At 30.7% G+C, this 18,057-nt stretch overlaps 1 protein-coding gene across 2 annotated transcripts; it reads left to right on the forward strand.

Annotated features, from left to right (window-relative positions):
* The first annotated feature begins 4,689 nt into the window (after positions 1 to 4,689).
* On the forward strand, positions 4,690 to 11,172 carry LOC132944926 (uncharacterized). 2 transcript variants are annotated; one of them, XM_061014482.1, is made up of 3 exons: positions 4,690 to 4,844; positions 8,705 to 8,899; positions 10,588 to 11,172. In XM_061014482.1, the coding sequence occupies exons 1-3, from the start codon at positions 4,837 to 4,839 to the stop codon at positions 10,973 to 10,975; spliced, it is 591 nt and encodes a 196-aa protein (XP_060870465.1). In that variant the 5' UTR covers positions 4,690 to 4,836; the 3' UTR covers positions 10,976 to 11,172. The 2 variants fall into 2 exon arrangements, with proteins under 2 accessions (XP_060870465.1, XP_060870466.1); XM_061014483.1 differs by having other exon boundaries at positions 10,600 to 11,172.
* Positions 11,173 to 18,057: the final 6,885 nt, after the last annotated feature.

Raw genomic sequence — 18,057 nt, forward strand, 5'->3', positions numbered from 1 at the left:
GGGTTTCTGATTCGGCATTCTAATTTTTTTTTTAACTAATGCAGTTTCTAAATTGAGTTATTACAAACTAAAAAAATATGATTTGTTAGTAGTCATACGGCACATGCTAAAAATTACCTACTGATTTAAAATTGTTTCTCTAAAATAATATGGATTGGTACGATAGATTCATGCAAGCCGCAAAACACAATTTTATTAATAATTTGCATAAGACGATAAATATTTATTTTACCGAGCAAAGACATAATGGATATTTTATTAAATTTATTCTGTAATGAAATTATAATAGTTTGTACGTATCTATACTTTTAATATAAATTGCATCTAATGGAACGGTATATTATATTATATTATTATAATTTTAAATCAAATGAGATGGAGTTTTTTCTATGATGTTTTCCCTATATAAAAATTATAAACACATCTACCTCGGCATTTAATTTATTTAAATTTTAAAAGTGTATATGTCAACATATTGTGCAAGTACACGGGCCTTTCAAGAATATTGGGGTGCACTCTGTTTAAAACAAAAATAATCAAACGTAAATATTATTATAATAGGTATAGGTGCAAAAATAGAATCTGTACCGTTTTATTACTTAACATATTATTTGTTTAAAGTTTGAATACAGTGCAACTCTTACTATATATAGCTACATTCTAGAAAGAAATAAGTAGTAGAACTCGTTGTTTCGAAAACACTATTAATTCGAACAACATGCAGTATTGTCTCTGTTATTATTATTCATTCCAGGCGTGTATAACTGCAGCGTACCTCAGCAATACGATTTAATTTTACTATCTTCTTCTGCTTTTGAGTCGTGTTGGTAAAAATTAATATGCAATACTCACTGCCTAAAATCGTATTATTTATCGCATCATAATATGTTATACATCTACATGATAATATTTATAAACTAATAACCAAACGATCGGTCAATGTATACGTATATGCATATACATATATATACCTACATCATCGACATTATTGTTGTAATACAATGTGGAGTACACTCGAAGATAATTCGGTGCAATTGTATGCGATTTAACTGGTCACGGAGTTTACAATAATGCGGATTGGAAAAGTTTTGTCGGCCGGTCGAGAGTCAACCCTTTTCGACCTCACTTGTCGTGGACACGAGTTTTGATGCAAAAACCACACACGCGCGCGCGCTGGCGTGCCCGTAGGGATAGGGTCAGTGAGCCGTGAACGTGAATAAATATATATATATATATATTATATTATACACATAAACGAGCTCCGCGTTCTCTCCGAGTCGTCTTCGGTTGTGATCACAGTCCAATGAAAGGCCGACGTTATTATGGCGAACGTCTAACTTTATTATTTTGCTCGCGTTTGTCTGCGTTTCGGATTTTTCGGAGACACAGTACCTATTCACTGCACGTCAATAATAATAATCAATAATACTGTCGCCAAAACAGCATTGACAGTTTATTGTGCAGCTTATTCCTGTTTCGAATCCATGTGCGAAGACGGCAGGATTTGTCGACGGCGCTCACTCTTCTGCGTAAACGCGTAGGTCGTGATGAACTCGCATATTATAGCCCACGGGCGTGATAAATAGGCACTATATATAGAGGTTGTCCGTAACTAGAAACCGGAAGAAACACGAGGATAGGCTTGGAGTCTAACCAAGACGACGAAAGGATGAGCGTTCTCGTCCCAAATCAAGTTATGTACGGACTACGGTTCGATAACGAAAACGGAACACCGGTGCTCATGGTCCTCAGACGTCGGACTTCGAGTCAAACCGAAGGACATCGGTCGTGGACCTCCGGGCCTCTATGACTATACAGCATCCCGTACTGATGTGAGGTGTGCGATTGTAGGCGCAATCAGCGGCGTAGCCAGTGGGGGAGTTAAAACTGCACCTGAACATCTGAATAATGAAATTTTAACAAAATATAAATTAAATGATGTCACTATTAACTCGTCACTCATTAAGTATCAAGGTCAATACTGAAGTCAGGACGGCTGAATTGTATAGGAAGGTAAGGTGACTTAGGAAAAAAAAAGTATTCACTGTCATCATTATAAATTGTAATTATTATTAAATGAGCAAAGAAAAAAGCGTTGTAATATTTTACATTATTTGGTCGGAACTATTATTTTATTTTACTGTAAGTTTTAAATTTTTTTTTTTTAACCCAGTTTGATTTAATTTTCCGTCAACAGAATTTTATTATTACGGACACACAGAGCACAACTTTACAAGATGAAAAAATGTATAGGAAAATTTGATGAATCTCTGAACACCTACTTACCTTAATTGTTTACAATAGATGAACAAGACACAGTGTAATATCGACGTTTTTAGTGTTTGCATAAATCCAATGTGAACCGCAACAACTCTAAATACGTATGTCGTATATATAGGTACTGAATATTATTGTCTACTATTTACTCCCAGTGACTATATACGTTAGCAAATTATGCTATTAACTGCAACTGTGTGTATTTTCTATCATCATTATATACCTACTACTTAATAATAATACCTACGTGGCTACGTCTTATTGTACGTTTTATATACTCGTCGGGCCTACTGTCGTATCGTATCGTTGTCTCGGAGAATGACGAACAGATTATACAAGTATACCTATATGTATTATATTAAACGTGACAGGGAGTGACAATAACGACATAGCCTCGGTTTCGCGGGGTAGGGCGGCCGAAAACGAGGGCCGGACGCTAAACAGAGACCTAACCTGGATGTACACGACGAAATAATACGGTGGGGTGAATTCGGTCGTGACGCCGACGAGATAGGGTCAGAGCCGGTGGACGGTCCGATCAATTAAAAAGCTCTTATATACACGTCGGACACGCTCGGCTCGCGGAAGGGATGACGATATAGACGGTGGTCCGGAGTTTATTAATATACCACCGCGTGTATATATGTGCATGATATATATATATATATATATATGTATATACATGCATATATATATATATATATATATGTATATACATGCATATACATACCACGAGCTTTTCACCCCCTCTATACGGTCCAACCCCCTCACCCTACTATAATACTCGCCCAAAGTTCTCGTGACAGTCCGGTGCCGTCACCTTCACTGCTGCTGCTGCTGCACCTGCAGGTCTGGACGATACACCCCACGCGCGAGTTTTGCGTAAACCCACACTATGTGTGCGTGGGTGCCTTTACATATACATTTAGCCTGGATGGTTTTGTTTTACAGCGACAGATTGAACGCCCCCCCCCCCCCCCCGCTAGCTTCACCACCCCGCTGTCGCAGCCCGAACGGGACGTCCGGTCGTACATATAGCTTGTCGCCTCTTGTCCCGCGACCGCCACCCCTCGGGCCAGGACAAGCGTCCCGAGTCGTCCGGAACCGACGACTGCAGCCTTGCTGTACAATAATTATTATAATAATATTATATTACATTACACACCTATATATGACTATGCTTTCCTCGATATCGCCGTGCGCGATTCACCACGTTTAACTACCTGAAAATTCAATCGTAGAAAAATGCAATTTTTTCACGGCCTGTGAAATGCTTTATCGAACGGATCGTGTACGGCTGCAGCAGCAGTCGCGCGTAAATAATTTATTAACTTTGGAGAAAAAAATTAAACGTTTGAACTTTCCCCTCCGTCGCTCAGCTGTGTAGACTTGTTACAGTCGTCGTTCGCGGACGTTGGTGGTCGTGGCGGTGGAGGCGGCGGAGGTATTAATCCTGCTGCAGGATTCCCACTTTCAGATTTGTTCTGTGAGCAGCAGTAAATCATTAAAAGTTTTTTCATTTTCTAATACCTATCAGCCGAATGTTTCCTGTTATTAACACCACGAACACACGACAATATGCTTATAGGTTAGATAGTATGGTGTTAAATAGTGCAGTTATAAGGTATGAGCAATTTTTTTTTAATAAACATAAGTAAACCTACACAATTATTATATCTAAATGTGTTGATCATTTCCTTAACCTGCCACTCATATATTATAGTATTATTTCATATCGCTTAAAACTTATTATCATTGCATACAACTATAACGTCATGATAGTTAGTTCGAACTGCAGTTAAATAATTTTTCAGTAAGTATAGTTCACTTTATAATTTATTTTTAACGAATAACGATACAGAAGGGTAGCATAAATAGATAGAACCCGTATTATATAACTTTTGTTACTTTATAAAATTACAATATTAATAACAACTATTTTCAAAGCAATAAAACATAACGTTAAAAGCCAATTTTAATCACTGTTGAAGTTTTTACGTCTAGTTACAGTTCAAAGAAATAAAAACAATAATAATTCAAATTTTAAATTTTGAATTATTGTAAGAATATAATCCCTATATTATTTTAATATTAATAAATGAGATTTGTGGTCAATAATAATATTAATATACCATTGTTATTATTATTATTATTATTATTATAGAATTTGAATACTACGTGTATATATAACCTAACAACCTGTTCAATGTAGTTCATTTTACTATATAGCTATAATAAAAACAGTGCCTAATAATGCGTACAGCATAATAGTTCGTGACAAAAATATGAAATGTAAAAGAATATTTTCTTCTTAATCGGAGAAACAATGTGAAGTAATGGAATTTAATTTGTAATTATTATCTAACATCCCGGTTTGATTATTTAAAATACAATTGGTTTTTTTTTTTATCATTAATTCATTATTGTTTCAGTTTACCTATACTATTACCTAAATTATTTTCTGCAGTTTTAATTTTTGTGTCGTACCTATCATAACATACCTCGGTAAACATTCTCAGTGTCGATATTCGTTTTAATTCGATTGGATTAAGTTACAAAATGATGAAGTAAGTGAATGTACCTAACCTTTTTAGTAGATTAGTAAGACTTCAAAAATAATTTGCTCCAATACTCACGATAAAATTAGTTTGGTATGATTATAGATATAGGTGTTTAATATCTTTAATTCATTAAATGTTTAAAATAAATTAAGTATGAATTTATAAAATATAAATTAAAAGGATTAATACGTGAACTTAATGATTATATTCATATTAGCATAATGTGATAATAATAATTAAAATTAATAACGAATAAAGAAATAATAAAGAAAGATATATCGTACATTTTTCTCATCGTCTTGTCGAAACGTTTTTATCGAACAATATGGAATTTTTATTATTTTTTTATTTAATTATCAATATTATGTACTTACTTACGTACAAAATTATAAATATTTCAATTTTATTTTATAATAAATTTACTGAAAAGTGAATAACGCTATAATACTCCATGACCACCTCTATCTAATGCATAGGTATTATACTGTTAGTTATTAGAAATTATTGGTATATGTATATTTGTATTATGATCATAGTTTGTAATTAATGATCGTTAAAACTTTAAAATAAATTTGAACTGAATATTTTCTATTATTTTGTGAAATCCCATGAAAACTTTAGAACATTTTTAGATTTTTGGTATGATTTGGGTATAATTTACAAAATTATAAAACTTGTGAATTCAACTAGATTTGGTTTACAGAGTTTTCCAACTATCATAAAATCGCATAAATTATATTTAATTCTTTGTTTGTAAAAACTTTTAAAGTTTATAGTATTATAAATGACACATAAAATTGACTTCACATAATGTTATAGTTTTATATCTTTTGAATATACTTTATTACTTTATTCTTTAGAATTTTCATTTTTTATAAAAAAAATAACAAATATGATTATTCTAGTTGAATCGTAGCGAGAATACGAGATAACGTGGTATCTGGTATTTTGTCTGTCGATCAATGAAAATAAGTAGATAGTACATTAGTTGGAACTTCAATTTGTTTTATTTTAATATAGTATAAATTAATTATAAGCGCATAAAACAATTAGTTTAGGTAGTTTTTTGTGTGATAAAATGTATGACCTATTATAGTAAGTATTTACTTTTGTTTAAGCTATAAATTATAAATGTACAAATTCTTTCTTTAAACTAACATTTGTTTATATTGTAATATTTTATAACTGTAAGTGTCCATACAAATTATTAATTTTTATGATTAAAATTAGAATTTATGAAGGACCCCTCCCAATAATTTTAACCTGGTTAAAATATTTGTATGGATAAAAAATACTTAATAATATATAGGTAATGATAACGAGAAGATTATAATTGTATACCTATATGTATAACCTAATATACAGTCACAATATAATAGTTACACTATATATTTATCAAAGTATTTTTGTAATTATTAAAGATTTCTAAAATGTAAGACTGCTAGTCGTGTACTTCTAACATTATAATTTAAAACTCATAATTGTCTAATCTAACGTGTAGATCTCCTGTTTCGTTCAAAGGTAATCAATAACTTCCACAGCTCTGCTGCTTCTGGTTACTGGTTTTATTGTAGATATATTTACAAGCTTATTAGCTTGGTAAAATGTATATTTGACACGATTGAAAGGCTTGCAAAAGTATTTTTTGGTTGAAAGGCCGAAGGCAAAATCATATTTATGATAACTGTCTACCGAATGAACTAATTCGGTAAACTGTGACCATACGCATGCGTACAATACTTAAAAACAATAACTGAATTACCTTCAACCTACACCTACTTATGACGCATGACTTTATTCGCATTAACAATAGGTAATAAGTGTATGCACATGTACGATGTACCTTTAATACCTATCGAGTACGAACTACGAGTAAACTGTATATAGTGCATTGTGCGTAATATATTATATTTATTTTTATAATAATTATAATATTACTATTGCATAATAGGTACCTATCTACGAGTTATAAATTATTAATAATCTAATATATAAAAATGAATGTTTGTTTGTTTGTTTGTTCGTCCAGTCGTCCTCTATGTGAATACTCAAAAACTACTGGACCACTTTAAATAAAAGTTATATAACTTATATCAATAGATTCCTTGAGACTCTGGGAGGGTTTTTAGCTTCGTTTTTCAACCCATATATCGGTCGATATAGGGTGGCTCACACAGTCATACATGAGTCATGTTTCGGCTCACCAAAATCAAATATGTTTTGTTTATTTTAAGTGATGCCATTGGTTAGGTACAGATTATATCACTTATCACTATTATAGTTATTAGTAAAAATATGGTATATAAAAATGTTTACAAATATATTTTTTAAAAAAAATCAAATTTGTACCTGAGAGGCAGAAGGGACCAAGTCCATTTTTATCAAAATTGAGGTTATTTTTTTCGTATGTGAAATTTTGACGAGCGTCATTTTACCTATCTTCATTTTAACACAATGACGTGTATTTACCGAGATATTGGGAAATAACAAAAAGAACAAATATCAATTTTGTTTTATGAATTATGATTTAAGTCCATGAATTATATTGCAAAATTATATACTTAACATAGAGATCAATAGGGTCAAAGTCATTGTGTGATCGAGCAAAATAATGGATCCTAGTCCAAAATATTTAATTTAAATCATAAAATAAACAATTATTATAGGTAAGTTATGATTAAAAGAAAAAAGGTGGACAAGTTGGTGTCGCTCTGTTGTACAGAAGGTTACAAGTGGATCACTGTAATGGATAGTGTTAAATTTGAATTCAATGATAAATGTATCATTGTATAAGAAAAACGAATCTGAGCGAAAACGGTCAGTCAGCCTATAATGATACTACTCAGTAATAAGTATATTTGATGATATTATTGTGAATAAAGCGATTTATATATAACTTATTTACGTGGAACCTTGTTTTAAATTTTCAATCCTTAACTATAAAAGTTGAAAATTTTATAAATTTGATAAATTTTGTTAAAATTCGAACTTTGAATACTTATAAAAAAAATTGTGCCTATGTATTTTTAATTTTTTTTAACTGCTATTGTAGCAATATATCAGGAGCCTTGCATTCAATTTTCACGCTTTTTTACCCAATAAATAAAATTTTAATCATATTTATAGATAGATAGTTTTTCCCTGCACTTTTGAAAACTGTTGGGAATTTTAAATTTTGACCTTCCAAATGCATGAACAAGATTCGCTTTCCCATCAAACAAGATACTGTTGAAGAAAATCGAAGCAGTTTTACTGTCCCAAACCGTGATGACCGACACAAAAAAAAGAACACACATCATTGTAAAATCAATACATTCATCGTTCCACTCAGAATCTAAAATATTTATCTTATTGAGAATAGTATAGCCTATAATTTAAGGCAAACCTCGTTGGTATAATCATTAAATTGAATTTACACCAGCCATTTAAGTAAAATAAAAATAGTTGAAAAACGGTTTTTAGATTCTCCTGAATAGTTACAATATTAGACTTGGCCCCTTCGATATACTTACGAACACAATACATATTACAATGATTACTTCTATGATTTTCCGACATTAGATTTACGCCGGCTTTTGAGCAGTCATTGAATCTGTCTCCAGTTTTTTGTGTTTACATTAAAAATATTGAATTAAAAATCATAAAATGAATCATTGTAATATTCCTTGTATTAAATAATAAATTTTAACTGCGCAAAACGAAAAATGATAGAAAGATGATCGATTCATTTTAACTAGGGCAAAGTTAGGTAACACAGCTATATCTAACAAGTAAAATATAATAATATATTATTGAATTATTCTGATTTAGTAATACGATTTGGCTTTAAAATGTACTGAAATCCGAAAAATCTTCTTTGTTTTTAGACTCGTGATGTCTGTGATCGTGGTGATTTGCATAATACTATTAATAGTGGCAAAAGTCGATTCTACAACGAAAACTGCGACGCCCTCGATACATAGCAGCCGCGTGGTATCAACCGCAGAAGATTTGATCAGTTCTTGCGTCGTGGTCGAAGAAGGGGTTCCTGTGTGCCAAGATGAGGATGAGGATGATACGCGGTATGCAATACTGAAAAGTTACAGTTAAAATTGTATTGTGGCTGTGTATATTCATGATTATTATATAAAACGATAATAATATTATCGTCCGTCATTTGCGTTTTTAACGAGAGTCTGAGAGTTTTTAAAGCTACGTCGTATGTCGTGTCGTGTCTAAAAGTTTAGCTCGGCCCAACTCTGGATATTTCCTGGTAGATCATGGTTTGTGAATTATACCATCGCATGGCTACAACTATATACCAATCTGAATACGATTATATAGTCAGACGACACGACGATGAAACTCGAGATAGTCCGTGGTCGATATGTGCTCATAAATAATAATAATAATAATAATATATAGTGTATGTCTAATAGTATATATATGTGTATAATAACTATTAATACGTGTGTACCATGACATATTAATATATTATGTTTGTATAATATCATCGTAAACTTATGTTATGTAGTACCGGAGTGTAGTAGTGTACCAACATGGTTACATCGCACTGAGTCAATATTGTTAATGTTACGTATATATATATATATATAATTGATATTATAATGTATAGTTGTATAATATATTAATATTATGTTAAAATAATTATATTATGATAGATACTACCTCAACCTATACATAATATGGCTATTTGAAGTAGGTACTTATATATTAGTATGATATATTGATACTCCGTGTATACACATATTATATTATATATTTTGATGTGAAAACTTTCAAGTTTAAGTATACAGACATCGTTCGACTTTTAGGTACGAGATAAAAATTGTATTAAGAAAACACACATACGTGTAGCTGGGAGCCGGAATAACTTTTAGTTGGCTATATATATATATATTATGCTTCAAACTTTTTTAAATAGGAACATAATGTGATAACCAAAAAACTTTTTTGTTTTAAAATTTTAAAACGATTCAAGTGCCAAAAAAAAATGTACATCCTGTCGAACGTCACGTTTGTTTGTTAAGACGATCCCTGAGTAGTCGATACCGGTAAAAAACAATTCCTCAAATTTTCGGAATCGTGAAGATTATCTTAACAACTCTTTTTAAACATATAGATGAGTACATGATTGAACGATTCCAAAAATATCGGTATATGTATAAATATATTATTTTATAGATAGATATAAACACGATTCCGCATGATTTTTTGTATGCGACGTTGCCATACGTTCGTTTGCTCTTGTTATTTTTTTTTTTTGAAATTAAGGCTTCAACACCTGCAGTTATCATTAGGTCATGAGGTCATTAGCCTGCTACTTTGGGGAGGGCGTACTGTTGGTTTGAACACGTGTGTATGTGTGGCAATAAAAATCCCGAGTGGTCACCCATCCAGGAACTAGTGACATCGGCCGGTGCGTATACTCGAAGCACATTTGTGACTGAATGCAAATACTGTGCCACACCGAGCCACAACTCTTGTTATTATAAATAATAATAAGATTATTATAGTAATTTACATTTATCTTATACTTTAACAACAAAATTAAATTTATAAACTTTTGACAGTTGATAATGCAGCTCTGCTGATGTCTTACGAAAATATCTCGAGGTTTTGGTACAAAATTAAAGCATATTAAATTTCCTAAACAAAACTGTAATAGAATAAAATCAAAATATCAATTACGACAAGTTCAAAAAATATGTTAATAATGTGTAAACTAAAATCATATTTTTTCCGGAAGTCTTGTTTTTAGGTCAGCGACGCGTACGCCGTACCTGAAGGACAACTACTGGTCCGACAGAGATTGGGACCGGAAGTCTGCTACGGAGAGTGGTAGTCGTCCCTTAGGCTGGTGGTGGCGCTTCGTCGGAGAACTCAGGCGGAATCTCGGGAAAAAAACATCGGCGGCGGCGACGACCGCGCTTCGAAGCGACGCGTCCCAGCTACCGGAAACAATCGTCACGTACTCGATTAAGGGTTGCAGCCCCACGATAGTGCCGTTCGATTTGTCGCCTTGCAGCAACTTATCGCCGGATGTGCCGCAGCCTGTCAGCACCACTCGGGTAATCTACTACGTGCCACCGTTGTCCCGGATCGACAGATACAGCCCATCCGATTTTGACCAATGAATGATGTGTGCCAGTCGGCAGTCGCATAATATAATAATTGCCTAATAATATTTAAACTACTATCATCAAATATGCTATATAGTACCACATATTCTCACTATATGCAGTGTTGATAGGTAAGCTATTATTTGATAACACACAAATATTATATTATTTTGTTGTGAACATAATATACAATATTGATGTCATTTATAATATTCTGTATATTTTATAGAAATCGCTGAAATATTGAGATGTTTGGTCATCATAACATTTTATTATTACTGTTTAAGTAAACTTGGTAAAAACCATTACCTTCCACAAAATTGCAATTTTAAATATTAACAAATTGATACGTTTAAACTTTTAAATTAGAAAAATAGTTTAATTTAAAAAACGAAAAGTTATTAAAACTTAAGAGCTAATTAACAAAATAAAGCTCAACAGTAATTATAGCTTATACTTTATAGAGAACATAATAATTGCATAGATAAAATAAACGGTATATGTATATTGTATATATTTAAATAGAAGACAAATAAAACATCATCGCATATTGTCATATAATTATGTATGAGTACGTTGTTCGATTTATGTGAGGATAACTGGATAACAACGTAAAGAAAGTCAAATGAAACTAGAATACCTATTTATTTATGCTATGATTTTCTAGTCCAACTGACATACTGACTGATTATTTTAAAACAAAATACACATTGTCCATCCTTCCAGTTGACTTTGTGATTTTTAAAATAAATGTTTTTATATCATTTGAAGTAGATAGTTAATATTATATAAAACAAGGGTGCCTACTCATAACATGTTTTCACAAAACAAATATATTTTTTTTTTACAAATATTGAAAACATAAAACCAATTGATATAGGGATAACGATGAGTTGTGTTGAAGGATATAACATTCCAGACTATATAGGTATACATACCCACTATTTCAACAGTATTCTATAGATAAATATGTTTAATTCGTTTTTAGTTTATAATATTTATTTACCTACGATAATAGCCAGTATAATAAATATTAAAAATTATTTTTGGTGGATTATTTAAGTATTACCGGCAACGATAAAAAAATTGTTCGGTACTCCTCGTGCAATATTATTCATAATATATATATTTTTTATTTAGGGAAATGTAATATTATTACACATGCATATTATTCTACATGTTGATAAATGATAATATAATATAAAACATACAGTGACGTAATTTGTCCATGTGTGTGTGTGTGTGTGTGTATGTGTGGTGGAGGGGGGGGGGTAAAACAATTAACATGTTGGATTATATCATAAACACCTCTTACCGTTGTGATCTGTATACCTAACGTAAGTACACGTATAAAATATAAATGCATTATAAAATATAATTACATACTTTTAATAAATGTATTGTGGAATAATCTTCATATATAGACGTAAAATACTCGAAATAACTTATCAAAAGGTTATAACTTTGAAACTAAGTTTGGCCGACAAATTCTAGTTGCATCGTCCTTCTTAACTCGGTGAAAACATAGGTTACCGAAAAAAAAATGTTAAGTGACATCGCTTGGGAGCTAAACTGCATTGTTATGCCATATTTAATTAATATATTTATCAATAGTGATTATTGTTTATTCGAAGTACCTAATATTATCTTAGTTGTGTACTGCTATAGCATAAGGAGTCGGGTTTTTATGTAATATTTCCTTAAAATATAAGTAATATAATAAAAAAAACGATTGCCAAGTCAGAGATCGGCATGTAAACTTTCTTGATTTTTGATTTTTAGAAAATTATTAACTGATAACCACACCCAAGCGGTACATCAATTTAAAACCTGAAAAATGTCGGTGTGAACAGCCCCACAAAAAATCATTTTCATTTTCATTTAGTGAGATAGATCTCCGAAACCGGAGAGCGGATTTCGTTGTTTGGGGTCTTGTTAGATTCACATTGGTTAGGAAAAGTGCATTGAAGATTTTTAGAACTTTATCTTTAATATTTTATTCATTACAGAACATAAAAAAAAATTAAAACAAATTTTATTGGGCGTTTTTTGATGTTTTTCAGCTTTACAGATTTGTAGTGAATTAACGATTGGAGATAAAGTTCTGAAAATCTTCACTGCACTTCTCCTAGTCAATTTGAATCTAACAAAATTCCAAACAACAAAATCCGTTCTCCAGTTTCGGAAATCTACCTCACTAAATGAAAATCTAGTGAAAAATAACTTCTTTTTATCTATGAAAATCAAATAATTTTTTTTTAAATTTAAATTCCACATTTAGTATCTACTTGATAATCTATTTTTAATGAGTTATCAACCAAATTTCTAGCTATCATAGTTTAGGAGAAAAGTTAAAAAATACACATTTTGGGACTGTTCACGTCGACGTTTTTATGGATTCAAGTGATTATACCGCTAGAATGTGATATCAAATCTATTAATATTTTATATTAAAGCTAGCTAAATTACCCACCTACTCATCATTACAGAGTTACATTTTTATTATTTTCCTATTTAACACAAATTCTTGAAGTTTTTAAAATTCAGACTTTTTTCATTTAATTACCATACTTACTTTATTAAAAATCAAGAAAGTAAAAAATAGTAAAATTACTAATTTATTTGTACCTAATATCTAGACATTAAAATATTTAAAGTTAAATAAGTACTTAAATATCGTTTACCAGTTATTTTTTTAAAAAAGTCATGGGGGGATATGACGCTCAAATCGGTTTCGGTTACAGGGCCGTTCCGACCATTATATTAGGTGGCGTCAACGGCATATTGGTTACATGGGGTTATTGGGCACACGGGACTGTCGTTGGACTGTTTGGTCCTGAGGTTGCAGGATTAGGGGTGGCTGCGGTGGCTATTTGAATATTTAACTATAAAATTAAAATGTATCATTTGACTTTTGAAATATTATAACACACATTTGCTGTTTAAATTGATTGTGATATATTGTTAAAAAAATTATTATAAAAAAATGTTACCAAAATGTTGCATTAACTATAATAATTGTGGCTCTGTAAATCTATAGGTAATAATTATGCCGTGTTTCAATATATTTGTGCAATAGTGATTAAGAGGGCGTCACACCCGCATGTCTTACACACATACGATATGGACAAAACGCGTTTACGCAGTCTGAGTATAAATCGCTAAATTTTGGTTCTAAAGTAAAAATTCCTATTATAAAATCGAATTGTGACAATACTTATAAGGGCAAGTCGTTGCGTCACTACATATTATTTTAATTTATAATACAATATTAAAAATAACTTTTAAGTATTTCATAGGTTTTGTAATAGATAAAATAACTAAGGATACCGGATTTTGGAAAATCAAATTGAACCACATGTGAGCACATTTTACATGGAATCCCTTCTTCCGGAAATAATTGGTTCAAAATTTGATAGCGGATTGCCCATAAAGAGTAGTAGGTAACTCGAATAAAGAAGCATAACATTTTTTTATGCATGTACCTATACATTATATAAATAATTATAACATAAATGCGTTTTTATTTACTTTCATATATATATATTATATATATATATATCATGATAATACATCAGTAGCATAAGCAACCATATTCTACAAGATTCCACATAAGTTGTGTTATTATACACATATGTATTATGTAATGTATAATGAAATATATATTTTTAACACGAATTCGTAATATTTGTTTTAGACCAAACTCGGTTTATTAATGTACAGTAGTTACATTTTTCTAAGAAACTATACAAGAACTAAGACAATGGGTAATTAATTAGGTACCTATTCATTTTATTGGATTTTATTTTCAAGAAAATAGTTATTGCATTTATAATCACATAATGATAATATCATAAAATAAAGTATTTTAAAAATGTTTTTCTTTAATAGAATCTAAAAAAGTAAAAACAAACAGTTTTCATCAAATTATAGAGTTATCTGGATTTTACAAAAAGCCCTTCTCAGAAACTAGTGTAGACGTTTTTTGAAATTGTATAATTATGTAAGACTATACCCAGAAAAGTTTTTCATTTATTACCGTATGTCAATTAAATCTTTTGACGAGTTGTTTCAAAAAAGTTCAGGATTATAATATATTGTATTATGATATTATATCAAAAAAACAGATGGAACCTTTGAGAAAGGTTTCCTATAGGAGATGTTAACCATATAACTTTTATAAATTAAATATTATTTTGTTATAAATATTAGTTAAATTAATAAAAATAATATAGGTGTACACACTTTTTAGCATGTTTTATAATAAATAAACAAACGAGAAATATAAAAAGAACAATAACAAGTATAGCACATTTGTGGCCATATAATATGAGAGTACCGATCATCTCACTATTGTTCTAAGACGTCGCGGCCATCAGGACCCCGTAACAGGTAATAAGCATATTATGTCGTATTACTGTATTAGCGGTATAAGTTCTATTCCGTTACATTTGGACATTTGGTAAACGTACACTTTGTACTATCTATTGTTTGAGTTTCATACCGCGGACATATTGTACGGTGAAAATAAATTGATAAAAATCGATCGCAAACACTTTGTACGATATAAATAGACCAGAAAATATATTTTACAAGATAAGATAAACTTAAATTGATCAAACCTTTAGATCGCGAATCGTGATCGCAATCTGTATGAGACATGAGTAATGAGTTTTGTGACACAGTATACTCCATACACAACCCATAGTCCATACACTAAAATACAATATGAAAATCAAACTACTGAACTTAATCCAAACATTTTTAAATATGGATATGACTATACTGTTTTAAGAATAAATAATTATAATAATAAAATAATTACAAATACACAACTTTATTGACAATTACCTACTTGAAATAATTTGCCATACTTTAAATTTTAAATTTATACATTAAGGCCGGGTGCCCAGGTTGTATAAATAGACACGAACTAAGATAAAGAACAGTCTGTACATTTGTTACCGGCAAATAGTACAAACTGTCCGCGGTTTTAATTTTTCCTAGGTGATCGTCCTACAACCGTTACATTTAGGTCTCTTTTTTCACCCGTATGTTTAGACGATGTTTTAGACTCATGTCTTTACATAATATTTATGTATTAATTGAATAACTCTGAATTCTGATTATTTAATATTCTATAATGTTTGTTGTTTATTTTAAATTCATATTTTTATTTCGCACTATATTTTAAGATACTCGGTTGAGTCGGTGGACGCTTCCGGACAATACTAATAACGGAAATAATATAATAATGGAAGAGTCATCTACCGATGTCGTTTTATCCGTTTTACTCGACACTCATGCGTCACTGTTTTTTGTCACTAGATGGCGGCTACTAAAAAGATTTCCCGTTTTTGTATTTAATTTTTAGATTCCGATCAAACAGCTACTATTTACGACGGATGTTTTCATATTCTTTATTCGATGTCACACCCGTATGTCACATCCGTTTTACATAATATATAAATGTACATCATAGCACAAACTGTTTTGCGCTATAGACAATTTTACTCCTTCTAAATTTCTAAAATTCCACAACGTATAGGGAAGAAATTTATCTGTGTCCAGACTCGTAGGTTTTTTATTACTTAAATAAGTACCTACATTTAAAGTAATTAGTTTGAAAACATTAGGTTTTTTCATTTAATTATTAAAAATGATTGGTTAGTGTAATCAAATTATGAAAACACTACGATACAGATAATGTTCTTCCCTATGGAGTGTGGAACTTTGGTAATTCTACTATAAATACAGAGGGAGTAAAATTGTTTCAAAAACCGTTTTTGCTATGTTGTACACTTGTAAGACAGAGACAACACATGCGGGGGCAATGTCCTCATAAGTCTTAATATTTAATTCTTACTATTATACTACAATAAAAATATTTTTTTTTTTATTAAAAATATATTACAATCTGCTTACACATAAAACAATAAGTAACAATGATGATAGTGATTAAAGAAGACATGAAACACATGAAGAGGAGACTGTCCAGTGACAGAACCTCAGAAATATTACATGTTACAACAAGTAAGTTAATTTTTATAAATAACATTAACAATAACAATTTGATTCAGTTATATTTATATATGGTATAAAATATTGTGTGTTTGTGTTTTGATGTACGGAATTGAGGTGTGTGTGTGTGTGTGTGCGTGTTATGGAGTAGGAGTTATAGGGAGTGTTATTTTGTTTATTAGGGATGTTAAAACAGTAAGAAGGGGGTTAGGTTATTTTTATAATTATATTATAAATCTTGTTAGTTGTTTTTATTAAACATACCTAATTCACAAATAAAAATAATTTGATATAATAAATATCAAATTGTTATTACTCTTTTATCTTTAATAAATTAAAACAATATTGTAATAATGATAAACTTGATGGACTAAAAATAATTATAATGCACGTCAAGCGACCGATAGCTGCAGTCGAGTGTCGTTGACCCTTGTCATCAACATAAATCCACTAAAAATAACACAGGAATTAAATAATAACCCAATAATAATAGCAAATAAAAATTACATTTATAGCCATCATAAGTTTATATAAAATATTTTTATGTCTCTCAAGTCTAAAGTTATTAATTTTTCAATTACAACAAAAAAACAAATTATCGTCGAAAACTGGTTTTGCGTAAAGATTGTCGTTTTTTGTTTTTTTTTTTTTTTTTGTTTTATTATTCCCGATTTTTTTAAAAAGCAATTTTTGACCAACGACCTTACGGAGGACCTATACCTATATAGGGTGCAGGGAAAACGTACCTTGTCAATTGTTGTTACTTGTTGACTGTTGTAGCATAGATTAAAATATATACTCTAGTATACTCGTATATTTAATCTATGGTTGTAGTCTACATGTCTGTAATATTGTATATTTATTATTTGTATTATTGTGATCCAACATTCCAACTATCCGATCCAAATTTAGGACGTGTTTTTTGATTGCGCGGTATCATACTATCATCAGCAAGGAGCAGCTGCAGTTGCTGCAGCTGTAGCTTACCGTGACTATATAGCGTCATTTATTCCTCCAAGAGTGGTCTGATAAGCAATATCAATCTTTTTTTTTTTTGTTCACCACGACGGTTTCTT

This window comes from Metopolophium dirhodum, chromosome 5 (assembly GCF_019925205.1).
Source record: "Metopolophium dirhodum isolate CAU chromosome 5, ASM1992520v1, whole genome shotgun sequence".
In the NCBI taxonomy this organism is placed as follows: domain Eukaryota; kingdom Metazoa; phylum Arthropoda; class Insecta; order Hemiptera; family Aphididae; genus Metopolophium; species Metopolophium dirhodum.

Excerpts from the sequence above, each read along its gene's own strand:
- LOC132944926 (XM_061014482.1), top strand. Across the intron at positions 8,900-10,587 it reads GAGGATGAGGATGATACGCG|TCTTGTTTTTAGGTCAGCGA; the intron begins GTATGCAATACT and ends TTTTTCCGGAAG.